Raw genomic sequence first — 24823 nt, 5'->3', positions numbered from 1 at the left:
TGCATCTGCGTGCATTTGATTTTCTGGCAGACTATAAAAGTCAGGCCTAGAGGGAGATGGTTGCCATACAAGATTCTATGAGCTCTGTGTAACAGGCCCAAGTAACCATTAATTTAGCCAAGAAAGTTCTAACTAAAAGATAGGGCCCTCAAATCTGAAGCAGATATGCTTTGGATCTGCCATGAGTATCTTTGTTATACAGGTAGTCCATACTTAATGACCACTTGTTCAGCAATCGCTCAAAGTTATGAAAGCACTGAATAACGGGTCTTATGACAGGTCTTCAAAACTGCAGTCGTCACAGTTTCACGTGACCACTATTTGCAACCTTCTTTGCTAGCTTCCATCAAGCAAAATCAATGGGGGAACTGGCAGGAAGTCACAAGCCGTGATCATGGGACATCACACTTAATGACCGTGCTTGATTCCTTCAATGGCTGCAACCGGAACTGTGATTGTAAGTCATTGTAGTCACACATCTTTTCAATTTACAACCACCTTGCTTAGTGATGGAATTCTGTTCCCAACTGTTGTCATTAAGTGAAGAGTACCTGTACCTCTTGGTAGCTTGTAAAGGAGAGGCAGCCTTTCCTTGGCTCACCCATAGCTATGTAGGTTCACAGATATGCATGCATCAGAAACAGTCATGTGTTAATTAATTACTTAATTCAGCTGAGTATTTTCTTGAGCCTGGGTACTACATACAAGCCCAAGAAAAGGTGTGGCCCCTTTATAAGCTGTTAACATGTGTAGTGAAAGTTCCGTTCTGGAATGGAAGCATTATTTGCTTCACATCCAAATGCTGCATTAGCTCTCATTCTAGCAAAATAAAGCATGCAATAAGACAGCAATAACAAAACTACAAGGTGTATTAGAAATAATGAATTACTAATGATACATTTTCTTCAGACAACAGAAAAGGAAAAGACCTGAGAGACACCCAACAAGATGTGAATAATCAGCCAACACAACAGTTCAACTAAAAGCAACTTTTACTGCACCGCAGTAGATTCCCTAAATAAAAAAGCCTTCATGAGTGCAGTTTTGTGATATGTATACAATTACACTGTTCTCTACCCAATGACACAGCTGTGGAAGTTTTATACTCATAATTCGCCTTTTTTCAAATGGTCAGCTATATTCACAGCTTCATTTCTCACCCAGAACACAAATTTCCATGTGAGAAACCAAAAGAAGAGCCATTTACTTAACTCTATCATTCAAGATGGAGTGATTTACGCTGGGAAAAAGTTGTGGACAAACACAATTTACCTCCACAAAAGCCACCAAGACACAGATATGGGGCATTTAAATGAAAGAGGATATATGCCTCTGTAATTTCATTACGTCAACAAAAAAAAATATTAGCTGACATAATGAGACTGCAATGCTTCTAAATAGGGATAAAAACAAATTCTGAAAGAAGAGGAAGGCTCTAGCGCTCAAACCATTCCCTTTTGCATTAGTTCTGTACTTATAGGGGCCTTTCTTTATAAAGGAATATATTATTAACATGTCTAAGACACCATTTCTTTTACAAACATACCGGCACCCATATTGTTTGTTTCCTGCAAACTGTGACAGTCATAAATACTGAATTTTCCTTGTATTTTATACCCTATAGTTACTGTGAATGATTATGCATCCTAGTTAGTGGGATGTAGGCAGCAGTATGTTGATTAGTCAGATAAACCCTGGATTAGTTATTCTAGCTTGCACAGAGAAGTATGGAACAAAAACTAGCTTTGACTGTGCTTGTGAAAGAGCGTGCCAAACTTGACCACTGCTTCATCCTTACAGTTAACAGAAAATGCTGTCTGTGCCCTGGGTCCAACTAAGAATGGTAATCTAATGTACACTTGCTCTATCTTACTAAAATTTATTATATTAGAGCTACTATGTACAGCAACGCCCAATGTTCCGGCTCGCATCTGTTGGCAAGATGTAGATGATTACAACTTGGATTGTACAAGATATTTATGGTAGAGGATGTCAATGAATACATGTTAAGGAAAAAAATGGTACGTCCCATTTTTGTGAACCAAGGCAAGGTTTAAATTTAATTATGAATAAAACAACTAAGGTGTATATCAAATAATTTGAACTAGTGTCATCTAGATTGTCTGGTATGTATGAAAAAAGGAATTCATTGATCAGTGAAAATGCATGTTATGTTGTAGATTTGTAGGAGAACCAGGATGTAGTTTTAAGGAAAATTGTGCATGATTTTGAATGGATGCTAACCCAAATAGTATCTAACCCCCAACATTGTTCTGCTATAATGAATGAATGGGAACAAGTACTGAAAATAGGATTAGATCATTTGGAGAACCAATAATGAATAGTAAAGGTGATTATTTGGTATCTGATTAGAAAAAAATCTGCTTCAATTATGCAGTTTATACTTAAGTCTATTCTTGTGTACACATGACAAAGGAATGTATAAAGAATTTTATTTTACTATTTATAAGGAAAAATTAAAATAATTGGTAATTATAGGCCCTGAAAGAGAACTAGATCCTTCAGTTATATCTTTTCAGATGCCATCATGCTGAATTCAGTAAGGCTTGTTTCTGAGAAAGAGCATACAGCAGGCTGAGTTTTGATTCTCAAGCTGTGATAGGTACATATGCAGGACCCACCATTTCAAGATCAGTTCTCAGATGCAGCAGCTCCCCTTTCATTCCAATACTGGTGAAAAAGGAAGTACATAAGCTATGAGAAGTGCAGGAACACTGTTCTCTTTGGGTCTGATCACTCTAGCAAACTGCATACAAGTAAATATTGTTCCTCTGAATTAGGTTGGAATGATACTCTCTACTCCAAAGTTCTGGAAGATAAAGCTATTTAATATGGGATTGTACTATCAGATCAGTACTGCCATTTCATTTGATTATTCCTCCCTCCCTCAAGGTAAACAAACAAAAAATATTCCTAACCGAGAGGCTGCTTAAATAAAGAGAGCCACAAGACATTCACCAATGGTGTCACTGACAAGTTCCCTACTCCCTCAAGATGAACTTACAGGCTTAATACAAAAATCCTTTAACAATAGATACATGAGAAGCAAAGAGTTATCAAATAAGACTGAAGATGTGACTTGACTGACAGGGTTCAAAATATATGAAGACTATTAAAAGCTGGTCTTAATTTTATGTAATGGGAAATTGGAAGACTCCCACAAAATATACAGTCCAATTGGCAGGATAAAGCCAAGGGTTCCCTTTTCTCCTCTATTCTTTACATGCTTTACTATAAAATATTTCAACAGATGCCACCATTCACTTTAAGGGGAAGTATGAAGCACATTCTATGAAATGAGGATCATGTCATATTGACCCACCTTATCAGAGCAAGCAAGTTGTCAAAAAGTTTCAGGATCTGCACTGAGCAGGGGTTACGGTAGATTGGATTGCCATTAGGTGTATATCCCACCACAAATCCTCCAGCTTTTGCCTCTTCCAAGGAAGCGGGCCAACGAGCTCGTTTTATAACTCCCAGAATTGTGTATACACAAAAGCTTATCTATACAAAGTAAAAGACACAGAAATTACTTGAAAAGTCAGTCTAAGAACACTGAAGAGTTAAAATGTCTCAAGAAAATTGTTTTAGATATAACTATGTCCCTCAATTGCAATAAAGACATTCTTAACTATATATACATAATTACATGTGATGAATGCACATATTTTTTTTTTTATTGATTTTTCCAAAACAAAAAAGAGAATGTACAATCCATCTCTGCTTTCAGAGGTACAGTGTATTTACAGTATAATAAAACAAAATTTAGGAAAAATAAGGCTACAATCGTAACTATACATGATACTATACAATATGACTATAGTAGATGTGCCAAGTCAAGATTCTAAAGTCATGTTTTCGTCTTATTTTTAAGCCAGTGGTACCAAATGCCCCATACATCATAATATCTTGAGTTGTCCTCGTTTTTTAACTCGCCTGTCAGTTTCGCCATTTCTGCGCACTCTAAGATCTTATTTATTAGAGTTTCTTCTGAGGGTATAAGTTTGTTTTTCCACCATTTTGCGAAGGCTATTCTAGCCGCAGTTATAATCTGAATTATCAGTTGGGTTTTGTTGTTGTTTAAGCCCTCTTCAGTCATGCCAAGGAGGAAAAGTTCCGGAACTAGGGCTACCTCCTGTCCAGTTATTTCACAGAGCCAGTGTTGGATTTTGGACCAGTACTTTTTAGACTCAGGGCAGGTCCACCATAGGTGGTAAAAGGTGCCGACCGATTTTCCACATTTCCAACATATGGGAGAGAGATTTGGGAAATCTCCCAAAATATGAATGCACATATATATTACTTCATGTATCTTTGAGATGAATGGAACTGTGAATGGTTTTTTAAAAACCTATATAAAACTATTATTGTGTATAAATTATCCATAAACTCACTTTTCCCTGTCTTATTCCAGAGCTTTCTCTAGTCATCTCTCTTCTCCTATTTATCATTACATTCCAGGGTGTTCTAGACTCTTCTCAAAACATAGCTGTATATAAATCGGTCATTTAAAACCCAAATTAATTGAGAAGGCCTGACCATATTTAATTGATACAAAAAGATAATTACTTTTAAGAAAAACTGAGTGCCATTCGGGGAAGCTCATATCTCAACTATGAAAAGATCTTGTGGAACAATAAACTGACTGATGCAATCTTTATAGTCTATGCCATATAGTGTGACAAAAAGGAAATAGCAAATCTAAGAGTTTCAGATTAATGAGCTGAGATCTATTATGACCCATCTTGAAAGAAGTCAACCATTACTATGCAAAAGGAAACATTTTAGTATTTTAGGATAATCCCCTTCCAACTAGCACCTAGATAAGGCAAATAACTTTAAGCTTACTTGGGCCCACTTAAAATTATGCAAACAGAAAGACAAAACAACAACAACCCCTACTGTGATTTCTTCTTGCCCAAAAGCATGTGTAGATCTCAGCATATCTGTGTTCAGATCACACATCATATACCACTGTTATTTCCTAAGACTATCCACTACTCACTAAGGATAAATTTTCAGCAATATGGGCAAATCTCTTTTTTCTGAATTCCATATTTTCTGACAACTTAATACTCACTCTGGAACGATTCAAACCACAGGGATCTTCCATGATGGGATCTACAATTCTATTATCAGCACCAACATACCGGATAAAATCTTCAGGATTCATCAGAACTCTGTGTGTGATAGCAGAAAACAGAGCCACAAACATATTTTATTCCAAGAAACCAATTCAATCTAATGAGTTATGGAAGTTAGTTGAAATGAAACACTATTATTAAGTTAGATCCATGAATACTTGTGATATTAAATCTACAGTGACAGATTAGAGCAAACCAAGATAAAAAGATTTGTAAGTTGAAATCCAAACAAGCACCTCATTAAATTCAATAGGATGGATTTCTGAATATGTATGCGTAAGATGTTATTAGATATTACCATGTGTACAATCTGATCTCAATCTGGGTTATAAATGAGTTTGCTACAGTATCTCACTTAGTGGACTATTCTACATGTCTTTCTTGCAATTTTCTGTGAAGATGATTTTAAAGTTGAGAAAGGTGATCCCTACTGCTCTTTGCATAAGAAGTCTGCATTTTTTTTTTTTGCATTTGCATGCCTCTTAATTTTATTTTCTCACAGTAAAAGATGAAAGATCCATTTTTAATCACAATAGGTTAACCATTTATTCTCTTAACCTAAATCCCACTTTAACCATGAAACCAGATAGGTGACTTTTGGCCAGTCACTCTCTGTCAGCCCAACTCACCTCACAGAGTTGTAACAAGAGCCTGTAGTACAGTGGACTAAAGCACACTGTTATTAACATCTGCTGCTTGCAATTACTGCAAGTTCAAATCTCAACAGGCTCAAGGTTGACTCAGCCTTCCATCCTTTCAAAGGTAGATGAAATGAGGATCCAGATTGTGGGGGCAATAAACTGACTTTGTATAAATATACAAAAGTATGAAGGCTATTGCTTAACGCATTGTAAGCCGCCCTGAGTCTCCGGAGAAGGGCGGCATATAAATTAAAGCAAAAAAAAAAAAAAAAAGATGGACAAAGATATGTTGGATATATTCACTGCCTTGAGTTTTTCATAAAAATAATAAAGGCAGGATATAAATAAAAATAAATTTATACCATATTAGATGCCAGTGGAAAAAGCCCATCTACTATTTTTATCAACATCATCCATCGATATTAAGCACATTTTCTCTTCTCAATTTTAACTTTCAAAGATCTTTGATGCAGTTCACACCCATGGAACTCATATATTGTATATGGTGTGAAGTTGCCAGTAATTCTCATTTCTTGCAACAATATTCCATCAGAGGTATAAAATGACTGCCACAGAACTCTGCTGTTCTAAACTTTCCTGAAAACTGGAAATAAATGGTAATCAGAATAGCTGAATTGATTGGCTTCATTTCTGCATGTGCTAATTATGTCAACTGTACTGTGTGGTGAGTTTTCCAAAAATGACACTGGCATGGAAAAGGAGCTGGAAGTTGTAAACTCAATGGGAGGAGCAGCAGCTACTGTCTTTTATATTAATAGCTTCTACTGAAGACATGTATCTCTGTCCTCTCTTTTACTCCATTTTATTCTGGAGGCAACCTAAATATTTAATTAGAAAAATTTCTAAAGGTAAAAGAACAACATTTACCAAATGCCATATTCTTGCACACTGAACTCAAAACAAGAAAAGCTTTAATAAATGCCTGCACAAAAGCATTTCTTATGTACAACCACAATGAATTAAAATAGCTGCATACCAGAGGTGGGTTCCACACAGTGGTGGAATTCAAATTTTTTTACTACCGGTTCTGTGGGCGTGGCTTGGTGGGCATGGTGTGGCTTGGTGGGTGTGGCAGAGGAAGGATACTGCAAAATCCCCATTCCCTCCCCACTCCTGGGGGAAGGATATTGCAAAATCTCCATTCCCACCCCACTCCTGGGGGAAGGATACTGCAAAATCCCCATTCCCTCCCCACTCCTGGGGGAAGGATATTGCAAAATCTCCATTCCCACCCCACTCTTGGGCCAGCCAGAGTTGGTATTTGCCGGTTCTCCGAACTACTCAAAATTCCCGTTACTGGTTCTCCAGAACCTGTCAGAACCTGCTGAATTTCACCCCTGGTTCCACATATTTTTACCACTGGTTTGCTGCGTGCATGCTCACTTCACATGCGCACCTTCCGCGCATATGCTCAGCCTTCCGCGCATGCACCCGGCCTCAAAAATGTGGCTAAATAGGATGGCATAGCACCGGGACAGGTGGGTGGGCCCACCTGCGTTCTCCGCTACCAGTTTGCCTGAATCGGTCCGAACCGGCTGAACACCACCACTGCTGAATACATGCTTACTGAAAAGCTCAGCACAGATCTGTAGGGTTTTTTTTATATTGGAGTCTATCGGGGATTTGATTAAACTTTTCATACCTTTTCATCTCATCAGATAACCAAAGTGTAGCAACAGGAGCCATAAGCTCTTCCAAGAAAGCTTTTTGCCGCTGATAATCCTTAAATTGGTTGCTAATTAGGACCAAGGCTTCCATGAGAGCACACTTCTCCATCTGAGTCAGGAGCTGCTCATTTGATAGCAGCTGCTTCACATGGTTATACAGCATGTCAAAGTTGGGCTATAATCAACAGATTCAAGCAACTGGTTAAGTGAAAACACCACACAAGATTAACTGCAAGGATACATTTTGTACTACAAGAAGTAATATTTCAAGGTAAGGTTCCAGTTCAGTTCTGACGTGTTTTAGAGAGGGTGAAAAGTTTGTTTATGCTGGTTGTGATAAAGATTGAAAATCAATTCTTTACATATTTTTCTCTTTTTCTTTCTTTTTTCTTGCACTTTTTACACCTCTCTATTTTCTTTTAGTTTGTATTAAATGTTACTATTATAAATATTCTTAATAAAAACTCTGTGCACACGCACACACAAAGAAGAATTAAAGTCCCTTATCACTATTATCTTATATTTCGTTGAAAGGCCTTACAATCAAAGAACATACAATCAGTGGTGGGATTCAACAGTTTGCACCACTTCGGGAGAACCGGTTGTTAACTTTCTGAGCAGTTTGGCAAACTGGTTGTTGGAAGAAATCATTAGGGCAGAGAACTGGTTGTTAAATTACCTGAATCCCACCACTGCGTACAATCATAGGGTTAGATGAGAACATATTAGGCCTTTGAGAACAATCTCCTGCTCAATGCAGGGATCCAAATTGAGGTATGCCTAACAGATGGCAGGCCAACCTCTGGTCGAACAAATTCAGTGAAATGGAGAATCTGGGTATAACTGGTTCCAATAAGAACAGGATCTGTTCTTATAAGAAGCTTTTCGCCCTAATTTTTTAAATTTAGTTTTTAGGACCTGTCTTCTTCTAAGAACATTTTGTGTCTGGAATGACAAACTGGGTTTGACCTTTTTTGGTCTGATAACCTCTTGTATATTTAAAGAATATTGCCACATTGTTCATAGGATAAAACATGTCTAGAAAATTTATTATGGATTCCCAGCAACTAATTTCTAGTGTCTAGCGACTCTAGCCATCCACCCATTACCATTCACATTGCCTTTCTCTAAATCGGAATTTCTTTGAATTTCTCTTATTTGGCTCTAGAACTGCAGTCTGCTGTTATAAAGCTCCATTTACATTTTCATAGACACTGTATACACACTGCAATCTAAGATAATTCATAACTATGTACTTGCTATGAAAACAACCAAACTATTCTTGGAAATATAAGCTGACCTGTTTCTCATTTCTGACACCAATGAAAGTCAAAAACCAATCACGATTATCTTTTTCTATTAAAACATACAAAGATCTATTATTTAAACTTGCTTTGCTACAGACTACAAATAAAGAGCTAATCTTAGTGAGCTCTAAACCATCGACTAAAAATGTGCACACCTACCCCCAAAATAGCTTAAGTTAGAAAAACCGTTTCAAACTGAACAAAATGCAATTGAATACCAGAACAAGTTGAGGGTAATCCCGACACATCTTGATGATGGAGGAGCAAGCATGTCTTCTCACATTCTTTACTGCACGGGTTCTTGGTGTCTGGATAGACAAATAAAATTTAAAAATTGCATTGTAGTCTACCTGCTTTAGCAAACAAAGTTTCTTTAAGTATTTAATACATTATTTCAAGATATTAAGTAGAATAATTGAAAACAGCTTTAAAACAAAGAAATTTTCTAAAAGCTCTGTAGAACTCTTAGTACAACTGTCCTGTTTGGAGAACTAAAACAGCTTGGTTTCTATCCAAACCTCTAATGGTAGAACTTTTAACATGATGCCCTCCACTTACCACTGATCATGACAGGGGGAGCTATTGGGGAATTTTTTTACAGTGAATTCTGTTTTTGCTCTTAACAAGAAGGGACAGACTATTGCAAGGCTCTTAAAGCTATTACCTGACAATTTCCCCCCCAGAAACCATGCTAGTGTCTGAGATTTCAAAACTACCTACACAGCTCCTTGTTATGTTTACTTTTATGAGAAGATTGATATTCCCAAGATACTTAATTGTATATTGAATATAAAAATATCTGTTGTACAAAACTTGCTTTGCAGTGGAAATTCTATGAATGAAATTTCTTTCTAAAGTTTAGTATTACTGCAAAAATGGCTACTCAAATTTTTGTTTTTACACCATGCCTTTATTTATTTAGTTACCAAATTTCTATACCACCCATTATACATGCCTCTGGGCAGTTTGCAAATAAAAACTTTATAGTTTGAAGTGTCTCAATCCTATTTTCCCTGGCTACAATAGTCCATGTAGAGCTTGGACATTGAAGTACCCTTCTCATTTCACAGTCTCAACAGTATCTAAGACAGGGGTGTCAAACTCACATTGTGATGGTGGCGTCACGTGACATATCGGGACTTTTTTCTCCTTCACTACACTGGGCGTGGGAGTGACCAGTGCGTGACGCATCTGGCCCATGGGGCGGGAGTTTGACAGCCCTGGTCTAAGAGATCTTACATAATCAAAATGACCTTGCTCTGCAGCTTCATCAGGAAACATCATCCTCACATTTATGAAGTGAACTTACCTTGCTTTCTTCTACAACTTCAAAGGTGACAGAGGCAAATAGCTAAGAGAACAAAAGCAAAAAATTATTAATTATTTTGTGGGAACGTATTTTCTCTTTATGTGAGTTACTTGTAAAATACTCCTCCCCCTAAAATTATTTTCCAATTAAATTATTCCTGTTTTTATTTTAGGTAAGATGGTGTATTACAAAATCATATGCATGTTTTTCTCCCCCCCCAAGTAAATTCATAGAAATAATGAACAATATACTTCAGTGAATCTTTTCTAGCATTGCTTCACAGTTCCAAGGCTACACTGAAAAAGCTCTCTGCCTAAGTAGACAACTTTGACCTCATTCACTAATAAAATCAGGAGAGAGGGGGAGGCAGTCTCTGTTGGTATTTTATTTATTTAGCGTATGGCATGTGTTAGTCAGGGATCACAGAGGTGGCTGGCAGCTTGTGTGAAAGGAATTGTTTTGGGCGGTATTATCTTACCTGCGGGACACCTGAATACTAGTAGGCAATGGGGGAGACTCCTTTCTTGTCCCTGCATGGTTTATTAGCTCACAGATATCGAGCCGCCGAGTTCAGCAAAGCACTGGCTCAGCGTCTTGCCATGTGAGCCACCGTGGCCCCCATATCCCCTTGAGTGTAGCAGAATTAACATCTGCAGATATTAATTCTGCTGCACTGAAAGATTGCGATTCCAGCACCTTTTGTTGCAGTCATTAAACAATTTCATACATCATTAAGCATACTAAATCCCTTTCTGTACCTGTGGTGGGACACAGGAACACATTGGGAAAATCAGTCATGTACTGTAAATCAAATGATGTGAACACTGTCCCATTTAAAAACCAGCACCAGGACTTGAGCCTCAGATAAAATCATCAGTCAATTACAACATTAGCTACAGGGATTCTTTCCTCTTCAGTTCTCCAGTATATATTCAAAAAACCCTTTCCCTATCCTAGAATGCTGAAAAACATGAATGTGTCGTATGGAACATGGTCTAAGTCTAGAATTAAAATAGCTACTTCTTTATTACCCAAGAAATTGTATATTTAAAGTTCTGCACACATAAATGAAATTGAGTCCCATATTATAAGTTAATGTTACATTCCTCCCCATTTTCCATGCAATTTGAGCCCTGCTTCCTTCAAAAACCTGTTTCCTTGGGCATTTGGATGAGGGCACAGATGTTGGGAGGCTTGTGTTTGCTGGGTTTGTTTTAGTTTTGTGTCCTGTGACTGACTTGCATCTTTCAATTAATACCTGGAAGAGTGTTAGCCAAGATAAGCTAACTTCCTATTTCCTCTTTACAACCTGCAAGTAAAATTTTCAACTCTAAACCTCAATGATATACAGTTTGTCCTTTAACGACCACAACTGGAACCATGGCCTTGGTTGTTGAGTGAAGCAATTGCGAAGTAAGATGCCCAAGTGACTACTTCACTCAATGACAATGATCTCAGCACTCACTGTTATGTGTTGTGACCCCGACTCCCGAGCCTGTCCTAACAGAGGAAGAAGACTCAGAAGGTGATGGGGAGGAACTGATAAGGCCTCCCTCTCCAGGACCCTCCTCTCTGGCAATACCTCAGGTTCCATCTGAAGGCCAAGAGGAACAGCCTGGGATATGCCAGGAGGAAAGCATATTGGAACAACAACAGATAGGGAGCGAGGATGATGAATCCTGGCTTGATCCCAGGCAGCATCGAAGGGAGAAGCGTGCGCAGCAACGAAAGAGGCGTGGGAGGGCCAGAGATTGAGCTGAGTCACTGAGCCACACCCCACAAGGAATAAAAGTGGGTGAGATTGCTCTTCAGGCTTTGTGACGGTCTGTTGTGGCTCCGTTACCTGAGTCTGTGTTATCGGCAGGAGAGGACTCCGAGAGTGAAGGAGAAGAGTTGGCAAGGCCTCCCTCTCCAGGACCCTCCTCTCTGGCAATGCCTTCAGTATCCGCCGAAGGTCAAGAGATAGGCCCAGGGCCAAGCACGTCCACGCAGCCACAGGTGGACAGTAATGAGGGAGATGAGTCTTGGCTGGATCCTCGGCAGTGTCGCAGAGATAAGTGCGCACAACAGAAGAAGAGGCGTGCCCGGGATTAGGCTGAGTCACTGGACCACACCCCACAGGGTATAAAAGAGGGTGTGGTGGCTGGTTCAGCTCTGTGACAAGCAAAAAACGGATATCGGACGACCTTCTTTGTATTTACTGGACTTTGTTGATTATTATGTATTGGCTTTGTTCCCGGACGAAGGGAGAAACTCCCCCCTCGTGAGTAAAGAATACCTGGCACCCAGCCACTGGGTTGCTGCCAATTCTGATACCAGATAAAACTGTTGTCGGCTGAGTTCTTTAGCTGTTGCCTGTCTGTGGGGGTGCGTGTGTGAGACGGGGACAGAACACGGTCAAAGTTAAAAACCTGAGAGTCACATCGCGTTACCTGAAATCTGGCTTGTGCATATTTGGTTTGGACCTTGGCTAACTCTTGCTTCGTGGATTACTTTTTGCTACTGAACCGGACTGAGGATAAACTCTCTCTTGCTTAATGTGAGTGAAAACTGACTTGGCAGGCATTTCGCAGTTTACTGCCAAAACTCTTATCTGCAAGGGTTTCTAGTCTGATTGCTTAATAAAATCTTGGCAGGCATGCCTGGTTGTGTGTTTGCCTGTGTGGGGAAGGGGGACAGAACAGTTATGGCTATTAAATGATCTCACAGTAAACAATCCCTCTTTGTGCCTGTGGGGGGGGATTTTAGACCCTGTGAATGCTTGGATTTCAGCTACTGAGATTGAAGCAGGCATGGAGTCCTTCTCTCCCTGCTTCTGTGGGACTTTCCATGGAGAGAGGGAGAGAGACTCCATACATGCTTCAATTTCTGTTGCCAAGGTTCAAGCAGGCACAGAGCTGGGTGTCTTTCTCTTCGTGTCTCTGCACAGCACTGAAATAGATTCCAAAAACCCAATGTTTACTGACTGTAGTAGAAAACATTTACCTTGACAATAACTTCTGGCAGGTATTCTGGTCTGTACGTAACAAATGGAAAGAGCGCTGAGACATTAGAAAGGATGCAGGACAGAATCAAGGGGTCTTTTGTTTCAAAGCCAAGGACACATTGCAACAGTTCTATGCCTTGAGAAACCGGGATTTTCTGGAATGGGAGGAAAATGGACAGTGATCATGTATCTTTTTGCTTCATACAATATCAGTATTTATTTGTCAGAAAAAACTCACAGGTCTGACTAATTCTAGCTGGACAATTTTAATAGAAAGTAGAGTGGGTTCCTTATGCTGCTGTTAAGGTTTAAGCCTTAAACTTTAAGGCACCCATTGAAGAATTCTTTAAAACACACAAAATGTAATGTGGCTCTGGGAGGCACAAAAAAATTACTGGTATACCACACATGGTCCTTGAATTGCACTATTGTTATGCTCAACAGTAATCCATGTGGCTGTGGTTAAGCAAGGCTTGAGAGTCCTTAAGCAAGGACTTCCTTGCAAATTTCCCGTTGGCTTCCAACAATCCAAATCAGCGGGGAAGCCAGAAGGAACTTGCAAGTCCCAGGCAGCTTGCAAGCAGGCTGGCAGGCAGATAAGGGGGGGGTGGGGAATAGAGATCAGGGGTGAAATGCTCCTGGTTCGGACCGGATCGCCCAATCCGGTAGCGATGGCGGCAGGTGGTTCGGAGAACCAGTAGCAAAAATCCCTGCCCCCCCCACCATGCCCAGCTGAGCCGCACGATCATCAGAGGCTTTTTTAAAAAAACTTTTAAAAGCATTTTTTCTACAACCTCTTCCAATGAAAAAATGCTTTTAAAAGTTAAAAAAAAAAAAGCTTCTGATGATCGTGCGGCTCAGCTGGGATCATCAGAGACTTTTCAAAGCATTTTTTTTCTGCAACCTCTTGGCTGAAGAGGTGGTAAAAGTCTCTGACAATCCCAGCTGAGTTGCCTGATCAGCAGAGAGGCATTTTTTAAAAAGCCTCTGATGATCCCAGCTGAGTTGCCTGATCAGCAGAGAGGCATTTTTTAAAAAGCCTCTCTGACGATCCCAGCTGAGTTGCCTGATCGGCAGAGGCTTTTCAAAGCATTAGAAAAAATGCTTTGAAAAGTTAAAAAAAAAAAAAGTTGGCCATGCCCACCCAGTCACATTAACCCCCCCAAGCCACGCCCACAGAACCGGTTGTAACAAATTTTACATTTCATCCCGATAGAGATGGGTATGTGAAGTCCGGTGTGGCATGATAAGAGAGTAGAAAAGATTTGAGAGGCTGCTGTGGAACAGGGGAGAGGATGCAAGGATCCTGTGTGGTGCAAGGCTTTGGGTGGGGGCTGAGGAAGGTGCACAAGGGTATGGGAAGGTCTGGTGTAGTGCATTGTTTTTCTGGTGTTAATCTCTGTTTACCTGGGATTAATTCTGTTGTTGGTTTATATTTATATGTCTGAGCCATAAAAAGATACATACAGGTCATCACATGACTAAGTCATCAATAGACACATAGAGATAAACCATATTTATGCACCATTCAATAAAAAGGCTAAGGAGGAAACGAAAAGAACACATCTTCTTCAGCAACCAACACCCAGATAAGCAAGGATTAACACCAGAAAAACAATTAAGCAGAAAACAATGGCCTAATTAAGGAATTACCAAGGGGGAAAAAAGCCCACATCCCCAGCAACATTGGCAAGGCAAACTTCTGCATATAAATATGCAGAACAAAGCCAACGTTCACTATCCCTGATGATGTCTGCAAGCAAACAACCAAGCTCAGAGAGACCAAAGACTCCACAATGTCATTAACACAACAAGCTTGAAATATTTTTAAATTAAAATTTCCCCAAGGAAAAATGTTATAAATAATATAATCAAAATATAATCTAAAGGTTTGTATTCCCCAGAATGTTTCTCACGAGGCAACATAGTCACATTGTGTCAAGGATAACCAAAACAAGACAAAAATTTGGGCACCTACTTCTTTATCCAGGGTTCGGAACATCGGGCTAACGATGCTTTCTAAGAAAAAGGTCATAGCATCCCAATGCACAAAGGAAGGAGAAAAAATGGAGTAGGCTCTTTTATTTCTTTTAGCTATCAAGGAAGACAAAGTTAAGAAAACTTCAGAACATTCACAGTATCACACTCTGTTTTTAATAAGAATTTATTGCCATTAAAAAAATGACACAATGAATGCAGCTACAATAAAAATATGTTTTGCTGGAAAGCTGCTTTTACTATAAAAAAGCAGTAATTATGACGTTATGATTAATTGGAGAAATGTATGGATTTTAATCGAACTCTGAATGATCATCATGTTTCAAGTATCCCCATCTTAAATGGAAAGTCTAACTTGGAAAAATTAAGAGAAACTGCTAGAGCCGTGTTGGTAAACCTATGGAACGCGTGCTGGAAGTGGCACAAAGAACCATCCCACATAGGATGCGCGCCCTCGCTGGCTCCTCTTTCGCGTTCCTGTGCAGACATGTGCGCTGATCAGCTGACCTTCGTGCGTGTGGGAGCGCCAAAACCCGGAAGAGCAGTGTTTCCATTGCGCATGCTGGCACCCAAACTTCTGGGTTTCCATCGTGGGCATGTGTAATGGCCAACTGTTCGTCAGGTGCACCTCCGTGCCGGAAACCGAAGTTTGGGTGCTGGTGCGCACATGTGTGATGGAATGCTGCTCTTCCAGTTTTCGGCACTCCCGCATGTGCGAAGGCAAGCAAGGCTGAGTGGTCCAAGTGGGATGATTTTGCGTGCCATTTCCAGCACGCAGGTCAGCATGCAGTGACGTAAAAGGTTAGCCAAAGGTTGCTCTGTGCTAGAGCAAAGCAAACAAAACCATGTTGTGCACCACTGTTGAATACCGAGCATTTTCCCCTCCTGTTAAAGAAACTTACAATTCCCAGTTTCGGTATCAAGAGGAAGGGACAATTGGTATTTCAGCCATTCCCCAGCCATCTGGAAGCCAGTGTGAGGATCTAGCCGACATGCCATCCTTATTACGTCTCCCTGTTGTGCACGGAAAGCTGGCAAGGAAAACAACAATAAAAGTCTGACTTGCAGTTACCATAACTGAGAATTACTCATGTAAGCAACTTGGATGAAAAATCTGAAGGTTGAAGTGTTCATCCTGCAAAAGGAAACTGTTTGAATGGCTTTATAGATTGCTCCCAGTTTCTGGAGAATTCCATGCTGCTGGTGAATTCAAAAGCCCGTAGGTAATATAAAATTGGATAGATTGGAGAACACCCATTCTTTCTTCAAACATTTTTTCAGATATACTTGAAAATATCTACTTTCTAAGGAAAATTTAAATAGAAAGCATAACAGAACTTTGCAATAGCTTTCTGGTCTGAAAGAATGAGATTCTGTTAATGCTGTTCAAATCAAAATATATTGAAAATCTTTTAGTTGCGTTTTGCTGGAACAATAACTTACAATTGAAGAAGCAATTGAAGTCTTCGTCACTGTCAAAATCAAAACGAGAATATTCACAACTAGGACATTCTGTCTTTGAAGGAAACCCCAACTATAAAAAGAGAAGGATGAGATGAGAGGTAAAAACATTATGCACATATATTGTCAAATAAAGACTCTGGAGAATGATCTTAAAACAGATTAATGGAGATGGAACATATTTTACTGACTGGAAAGGATTCTGCTGTCATCCAGTCATATTAGAGGTAGCTTGGTAGGAAAGAGGTTGAGAAAATAGGTGACTCAGTTTGAAAACTTATTCTTTTTCAAACATTCATATTTACATTTTATTACAATCTTAACATACCTTCACTAGATTAGTCATGCATGCCCGCAGATAATTTGGGATAATAGCCAACAACACAGGATCACGCGACAGGACTTCATGCCGAAAAAGAGCACCCCATGTGATCTGAGTAGAAGAACGTAAAAACTAGAAAAACAAAAAGTTAAAGAATCTATTAGATAGAGATTGCTATAATAAAACTAGAACAGCTATGTAATCTACACTATTTCTTTTACCAAAACAAATCTGCCAAAACAAATACCAATATTATTTAAAATACACAATCATTTTCAATTACAAAGTAGATACTAGTAGTGCAAGGCACCAGACAATTACATACTGCAACATTTTATAGAGCTTCAGAATAGAAAGGGCAAAAGCCCAATATATTATAAATTGAATAAACAGATTAATGCAGCTGTATTTGAGAATCCATTTTAAAATATTTGTAATCCGTAAGATCATGACAAATACATACCACATATGACTAATCTTTACACTTAAGTATTGGAAAATATTTCACTTCAGCCCTATCTACTTACCTGACTGGGATGGGTTGTGAAAGCTAGAAATGACTCAAGGTATTTTCCCAAGTTGACAGGTATTTCTACATCAGAATCAGGGCCCTGTTAAGAGAGAAGCAATGTGAATTTAGACCCTAACATGATTTAGATGACAAGGATGTTACCAGCAGAAGAGCTTCCTGACGGCATGAAACTTTCTGTGGACAGGAGACTCGTACCTGGAGTGTTCACCCATACGATTAAGAGTAGCATTTCCCTTTTTTGTTCACTTCCTTTATATTTAAAGCAGAGAGAACAAATCTTTAGTACAGGAGAAGATGCAAGACCTGATGCCTCCAGATGCATTAAAATTGGAATTCCCAGAGGTGCTGGGATTGTCACATACTTAGGAGGCTGAGAATATGTAATAAATTTTTGGCAATTACCAAGTGGCTGCCAATTGTCCACACCAGGAGTCTGCAACCTTAAACACTCAAAGAGCCATTTGGACCCATTTCCCATAGAAAAGAAAATACCAAAAGCCACAAAACCTGGGTGGGCGTGGCCAACTCAACATCACTCACTCCCACCCAGTCACATGACCCCCCCTAGCCACACCTACCCAGCTGGTCATTAGGCAGAGAACCAGTTGTTAAAACACTGGGAGCCACAAAACACTTTTGACATCTAAAATGATGCCAAATGATGCCCCCCTCTATCTGTCTCTCTCCCCCTCTCTATTTCTCTCTCCCTCCTCTCTCTGTATCTCTCCCCCTCCCGCTCTCTCCTTCTCTATCTCTCTTTGTGTCGATCTGTCACTCTCTCCCCCCTCTCTCTGTATCTCTTTCTCCCCCCCCCATGTATCTCTCTCCCTCCCTCCCTCTCTCTTTCTCTGATTCTGATTCTCTAGCATCTCATCCAGGGGTCAGGTTGCCCAACAGACTGAAGCAGGAAACGGCGGGCGGCTTCTTCCAGGCTTTCTTGGTGCTGGGCGTGCCTCGGACACCCAGGGAGACACGCTAAATTTCACTGTGCTGCGCAAGGAGCTGCGAGAGCAACTGGCAGGCCATGAGGCAGAGGACATGAGGTGTCGGGCAGGCCATGAGGTGCTCTTGCAGTGCCTTGCGAAACACAGGACCCATTACGATGTGGAGCCACAATGTAACCCTGTCCCATCTGTCCCTAGCAACAAGAAGAGTGTGGCGCGTCTCTTCTCTTCTCAGGTCAGGCAAGTAGTGACTGGGAGGGGAGGGGCAACGGGCAGGGCCAGCCAGTGGTGAGATCAGCCGGAACTGCTGAAAAACATAACTACCAGCGGTGCGACAAGGAGCCGCAGGAAAGGGGTGAAAGAGCCGTTAGTCCACACCGTTCCCAAACTGGGCAAAAAAGCAATTATCTTTTGAAAACCAGGCTGATTGGTAAGAAGGAGATAATTTTTGTTATTATTACTCACCACTAATGCACACAACTGGCTGCCCAAAGAACATAATACTTGGCAAAGTCTCTTCAAGAAAACATATTGCTTTTCTACCAAACCTTCACCATCTGCAGTCCTGAAAAGTAAAGAAAAAAGCAGGAGTTATGTAAGTTCTACCAAATAATTAAGAACCATTTACACATGCGATAACACTGTTTGTAAAGAAATATGTAAAATTTCAAGCTGACACCTCATTTCATTGATACATTCATACAATTTTCTTGACAACTGTGATTTGCCATTAGATTGTTCTCTGTTTTTGACTTTCTAATCTATTCTATTCTCCTGATATTCCCTTTCAATAATAATCAGACCGAACCCTGCTTAGTTTCCATGCCTACCCTCCCCCCCCAATTAATTGGAGCCCGTTGATAAAATGGATTTTACTGGTGTGTAATTTAATATCTTCCATCCACTACTGTTGAAAGACTTAAACCCCCAAGTTTCACCATGATTCAACAATTACTTGACAGCACATAATCACCCATGCATTTATAACAGCAGAGAATAGTACTTACTGGGCAGCAGAGAGAATATAGTGCATGGCAACATCCCCGAACAAAACCATTAAGGGCTTGCGGTCCTCCAGTTTTCCCTAAAATACATAAAAATTTCATCACATTATTCAGAAACAATATTATCCACTGGAAGTGTATTACCTAGCATTATTACATTGAATGTTTTCTTCTCACAGTGATTGTTCAAAGCAGAACATGTAATTCAATATTCCCCCTTTTCTTCATTTAAAATGTTAGTAACAGTTCCATCAATAAATAACAGCAAATTAAATTGAAGGAGTAAGACTCATCCAGCACTCAAAGGTTGGAAACAGGACATTGGTAACCATTTTGGAGAAATTCTCTTCAATGACTAGCTTCTACCCTAGCTGCCTGAGGGACAGTCCAAAATACCAAATAGGAGGATATTCATAATAGATAAGAAAGGACTTTTACAGCCTTCCATTTGCATACACATCTTGTAGTGTAGTGTATGCCCAAAATATGCTTGTAAAGAAGAAAAGAAAAACTGACCTTTCTGCTGACCACAATCAAGAGGCATTCTGCTGCTCCTATTTGAAGCTCTGGCTCATTCAAAAGCAAGCAGAGCATCTCCAGTAGCTTGCAGTTATCTGCTGTGATATGATTCATAGCCACCCAGTCAATATAACCAGCCAGAGTATTGAGTGCTGCAATTCCTACTCGACAATTTGCTTGTGCCTAGAGGGGGAAAAAACAACAACAACTGTTGTTTTAACTGTTGTTAACTGTTGTTAACAGTTTTAATCCTTTTGCTAAATCACAGTGAAAATATTAAATGCATTTCCCACATGTCAACATTTAATGTTTTTGCTCCTGTGAAAGTAGTACTCAGCCAATCTGAAAATATTATTTCCTTTAGATGCTGGAAATCAGGCTGGTCAACCCACAGACCCTGACCTTTCTTTCTGTAGCTTCTGAAACCCACCTCTGATTGATGAGAAATGTACTTATGGTTTTCTGCCTTTCTGAAGTGGGGAATACGGGAAACATTACTCTAAATCCTAAAAGCGGCAAATTACCATTAAAAAAAAAAGCAGGCAAATCACCATTAAAATGATCTTCCCTATTATTCTATCACATTCCCCATGTATGGTGCATTACTCTCTTTGCAACCTTCAGTATCTCTCCAAAATGTTAATTGTGGCCCATGGCTACCAAAAATAGCTCATTCTGATCTATATGGGGAAATACAGTGGGAGCAGTACCCAAGCAAAGTTATGAACTCTGATGAACACTGTCCCTTATATTCCATCATATGTAATAGGAATTTATCAAGAGAAGATTTAATCAACAAAATAATGAAAAAAGAACATTAGCATTAATGGTAACAGATGTTTGGAAAAGAATGACCATATCCTAAGCATTATGACCATGAGAAATGTTTGTATTTCTTAATCCTGGTTTCACTTACTTTTGATTCTTGAGCTGCATCAATTTTCTGAAAAAGAAAAAAAGTGAATGATTTACTGAAACATAGTTTGGTTTCTCAATATTACAGTACCTCCTAATTCTCGTTTTATAGGAGACAATCACAGGATATTTACAAAGCTGCATTTCCAATTTTAGCAATCAAATGCATATTTAAATGAGATGGACAAATGTCAAGATTAATTATCTTCAGTCCTGAGGTTTAAACAGCAATTCTGTCAGAATCTGCAGTTCTATAAATGAATGCTAAGTGTTACTTTGCTTGTTTTACATTAATAATGCAGTAATACTTGAGGAAAACAAATCCATGATTGGCAAGATAAACATAGTGCTATGAAACAGTTCCATAAAGCCAACATGTGGTAGGAGTGCATAAATAATCAAATTACACACATTGTTCTTCTACAAAATGATAAATTGCTGTGAGCAATCCATGAATGATAAACAAAGAAAAATATTCAACTTCCTCTCATTCTAAACATGATAAGAATTAAGGCTAGTTCATCCCCTTTTGTATGTAAGGTCCAATTTTCAACATTTACTGATTTATTACAGGACTTATTTTAAAAGGTAAGATAAAAGCAGTAAACTACACATGAAAACACGGTCTCTGTGGATTTTTAAATAATTCTTGAGTCTTTATAAATCAATTTCACTCTTCAAAAGCTAGGTGATGCTTTCTGACATAAGGATCATTTTTTTTTACTCTACTTCACATCACAATTCAACCATTATCAATGATATTGTCATATTTTTGCCATTCCTGAAATTTGAGACTATGTAGCTCTTACTAAAATGGTAGGCTCTTACCGCACATCTGTATTTATTAACATTTTGCTGTAGTGTATTTAGCAGGAAACTAAAAATTTTCTCCATATTTTGGGAAAGAGTTTGCTGGATATCCCGTCGTCTTTGAGCTGGCAATGTCTGGAAAGTAACCACATCTTCTGCCAGGCGCAGAAGTATGAACATCACTAACTCTGTCTGGGTTTCCTAGAATGAAAAGCAAAACAAACTAACGAAACAATTCCATTATCATGGGAATAACATTTAATTTTCAGGCCGTCACTATGGATTATGCTAAAGGATTGTGCACATAATCAGATGCAATAAACTCAAATAAAATTATCTCCTAGAGCAGGATTGTAGCCTCCATGCCATTCCCAACACTCCCAACCTATACTACTGACCATCATTATCAAAGGATAACAAAAATTAATATTAGAAATGGGATATAAATTTTACAAGGTCGATGTTCTCACATGAGATCTATATTTTTCATTATATTTTCGCTTTTACAAATTTGTTTGACATGACCTCACTGAAAATCATAAAATTATATTCATGCCCTGTAAGTATGGCCAATCTGTGCTATAAAAACAAGTCCAAAAAGGGTATAGTAATATCACTGTAAAATGCCCTACCCCTTCTTCAGACAGCGTGTCCAGTTCCTTCAGCATATCAGGCCAGTGCTGCGGCCATTCACGTTTGATCATCTCTACCACAATGCGAGAGAGAACATCCTTAATGTGACTTTCTTCTTCTAAAATATTCTGGGTACCCTGTTAATCAAAAACTGAAAGATTATAAAATGGAAGATAGGACTACTATATTATTCAATACTCACAGACCTATCTTTAGAAATATAGTATAAATTTTTAAAGAATCCTTTAAATTAAATCAAGTAAGAACAGAATTTACACTATTAAGAGTTGGGATACTTTATAAAGTAGGACACCTATAAAAACAATATTTTGATCATTTATGTATTAAATGCGACAATTTAGATCCAGACAAATGTAAAAGTCCAATCTCATACTGAATTGTCTGCTTTACTACATATTTGAACAATATCATAAAGACTTTTGATACTTTATTCCTTGCTTTTGAGTATTGCACTACAAACAATTTGCAGTCCCTTTTATAGCTGATTAGTGCAGCTTTTCATCACAATAGATATAAATACAATAGCACTTTTGTTCAGAAAATAAATTATAAAGTCTATAACTAAAGAATGATTTAAACACTAACACTTTTTTTGTGAAAAATACTGTACCATTAAAATAAAATTTAGCAGCTTAAGTTCAAGAAGCAGTGAGACTTACATTGGATATTAGTGCCATGACACTGTTCTTCAAAAAGACTTTCTCAAATCGACCCATAGTATTCCATCGAAATCTAACCCCCAAAACACAGACATCAAATCAATGTTATTTTGGTTAATAATAAATAAACTTTTAAAACATTGATATAAGAGAGATATTCTGTACTCAAGTTGTCCTATCCAGCTCAACTTTCCAGTACCAAAGCAAAAGCAGTATAGATAGATTTAAAAGAATTAAAGGCAGTTCTCATTTAACAATAATTGGATCTTGGTAAGCAATGCAGTCATAAACAGCTACAGTATATCATGTGACCCCATTGCTTAGTAATGGCAATCCTAGCAGTCTCTATTGCTGTTGTTCAGCAAGGATCTCACATAACTGTGACTTCCTGCTGCCTTCCCACAAGCAAAGTCAATGGGAAAGCCAGCTGGAAGTCACAAATCCTGGGGGGAGCGGAGGGGGGCAAAAAGCAGTCTGGAGGGTGGGTGAGTACTAAAGAGAGAGGTGGGGATTGTCCCCTATGGCAAGTGCGTGCAAGCTATTTCATTAACACCAAAATACTGAATATCAATTCCTTCTATGAACTGTCACCAGGTCATCTTTGTTATAAACTACACATGTACTATTACTATTATAATGATATTATAATATAATTGTATCTATTGCTATATTATAATAAGAGTGATGCAAGTCTAACTTAATTAAATCAATCTAAAAACCTCTGGGAAATTGCAATATTACACCACATGGTGGAACTAAAAATTCTTACTTCACCACATGCTCCAAGATCTGAAGACCAAAATGCCTGACAATAGCAGTCTGGGATTTTTCTGCTAATTTCAATCCACAAGGAACACAAACTGGACTTTTTTCTTTAAATTCTTCACAAAACTGAAAAGGAATAAGAATTTATTTTAAGCGCTTAAGTGAATAATTTGTCCACTAAGGTAATTATGAAAAGGCCAAACAAATTCTGAGATAAAGTATTATTTTAAATCATTCCCACTATATTGTTTTGAAAATATGGGAAACAGCCTACTTATGTAATTTAAGGTATGGCACTATACAGCATACTAACTAAAAGTGATATATATCACACTTATGAACACAACTTTCAGGATATTAATAGCAAGACTGGTTTGCCTTTCAATTTGTGAATCCAATTGGATTACTTTTCCCCTCTTAATTATTGGACTATTTCCCTGATGATTTCTAGGTTACATAGGTATTATTCGCCACTAACTATACTATTATATTCACTCATTGCTAACTTTTTCTGGTTTTCTATTTTTTTAATGTCAATTTACAATGTTTACAATATTTTAACTAAAATTAATTTCTCCCAAACTTCTTTCTATATATAGTTATGGTTGATTTCTTCTATCAAGCTCAAGTTTGTATATCAGATATTTTGAAGGTTCTACTGTCTTCATTACATCTAAAAATGTAGCCAAACACATGCTTTGATATCACCCATATTATTCTCTTCCCCTTGCCTTCCTGAGTTTTAAATCTACCTGCCTGATGAAAACTTCTTGCAAACACAGACACGAGCACCTATTTCATCAATGTTCAGTGAGACGATTAAAAATATTGCTTCCATGTGGAATGTCGATTTCCCCCCTCATGGCTGACATTTTTGTTAGTCCTTCCTTGAAAGCTTTCATATTTGCTACATGTTGTCTTGATGCTTTCACAGCCAGAAGATCAACTCAGAGCACTATATCCGGAAGTCTGAGAAAAACAGTACAGAACAGAGTGTTTTTATTCCTGGAATACCACTGCATGCAGGCAGCTATCTGGCCTACTCAACCGGCAGCCAATATTACATAAGTAGGCTGTTTCCCATGTTTTCAAAACAATACAGATAGTCCTTGATTTAGAACAGTTCATTTAGTGACCATTCAAA

General features: G+C 38.6%; 1 protein-coding gene across 2 annotated transcripts in view; it reads right to left on the bottom strand.

Moving 5' to 3' along the window:
- Positions 1-24823, bottom strand: part of XPO5 (exportin 5) — a 41014-nt gene that overhangs the window by 14971 nt on the left and 1220 nt on the right. Inside the window, exons 2-20 of one of the 2 annotated variants that reach the window (XM_070932488.1) lie at positions 23684-23805; positions 22915-22987; positions 22234-22371; positions 21620-21802; positions 20793-20819; positions 19874-20059; positions 19361-19437; positions 18819-18918; positions 17405-17488; positions 16884-17009; positions 16538-16628; positions 15997-16125; positions 15075-15190; positions 13096-13251; positions 10111-10152; positions 9020-9109; positions 7470-7669; positions 5102-5201; positions 3344-3525 (exon numbers count right to left, since the gene is read on the bottom strand). In XM_070932488.1, coding sequence (XP_070788589.1) covers positions 3344-3525; positions 5102-5201; positions 7470-7669; positions 9020-9109; positions 10111-10152; positions 13096-13251; positions 15075-15190; positions 15997-16125; positions 16538-16628; positions 16884-17009; positions 17405-17488; positions 18819-18918; positions 19361-19437; positions 19874-20059; positions 20793-20819; positions 21620-21802; positions 22234-22371; positions 22915-22987; positions 23684-23805 — 2222 coding nt within the window. Of the gene's footprint in view, positions 1-3343; positions 3526-5101; positions 5202-7469; positions 7670-9019; positions 9110-10110; positions 10153-13095; positions 13252-15074; positions 15191-15996; positions 16126-16537; positions 16629-16883; positions 17010-17404; positions 17489-18818; positions 18919-19360; positions 19438-19873; positions 20060-20792; positions 20820-21619; positions 21803-22233; positions 22372-22914; positions 22988-23683; positions 23806-24823 lie in introns of those variants that run through there. The other variant, XM_070932487.1, reaches the window with a different exon arrangement.

This window comes from Pituophis catenifer, unplaced genomic scaffold, assembly GCF_029215685.1.
Source record: "Pituophis catenifer annectens isolate HBS135680 unplaced genomic scaffold, rPitCat1.0.hap2 SCAF_1, whole genome shotgun sequence".
NCBI classification, from domain to species: domain Eukaryota; kingdom Metazoa; phylum Chordata; class Lepidosauria; order Squamata; family Colubridae; genus Pituophis; species Pituophis catenifer.
Note: the sequence above shows the minus strand (reverse complement) of the source record. Positions and strands in the feature narration are given on the sequence as shown.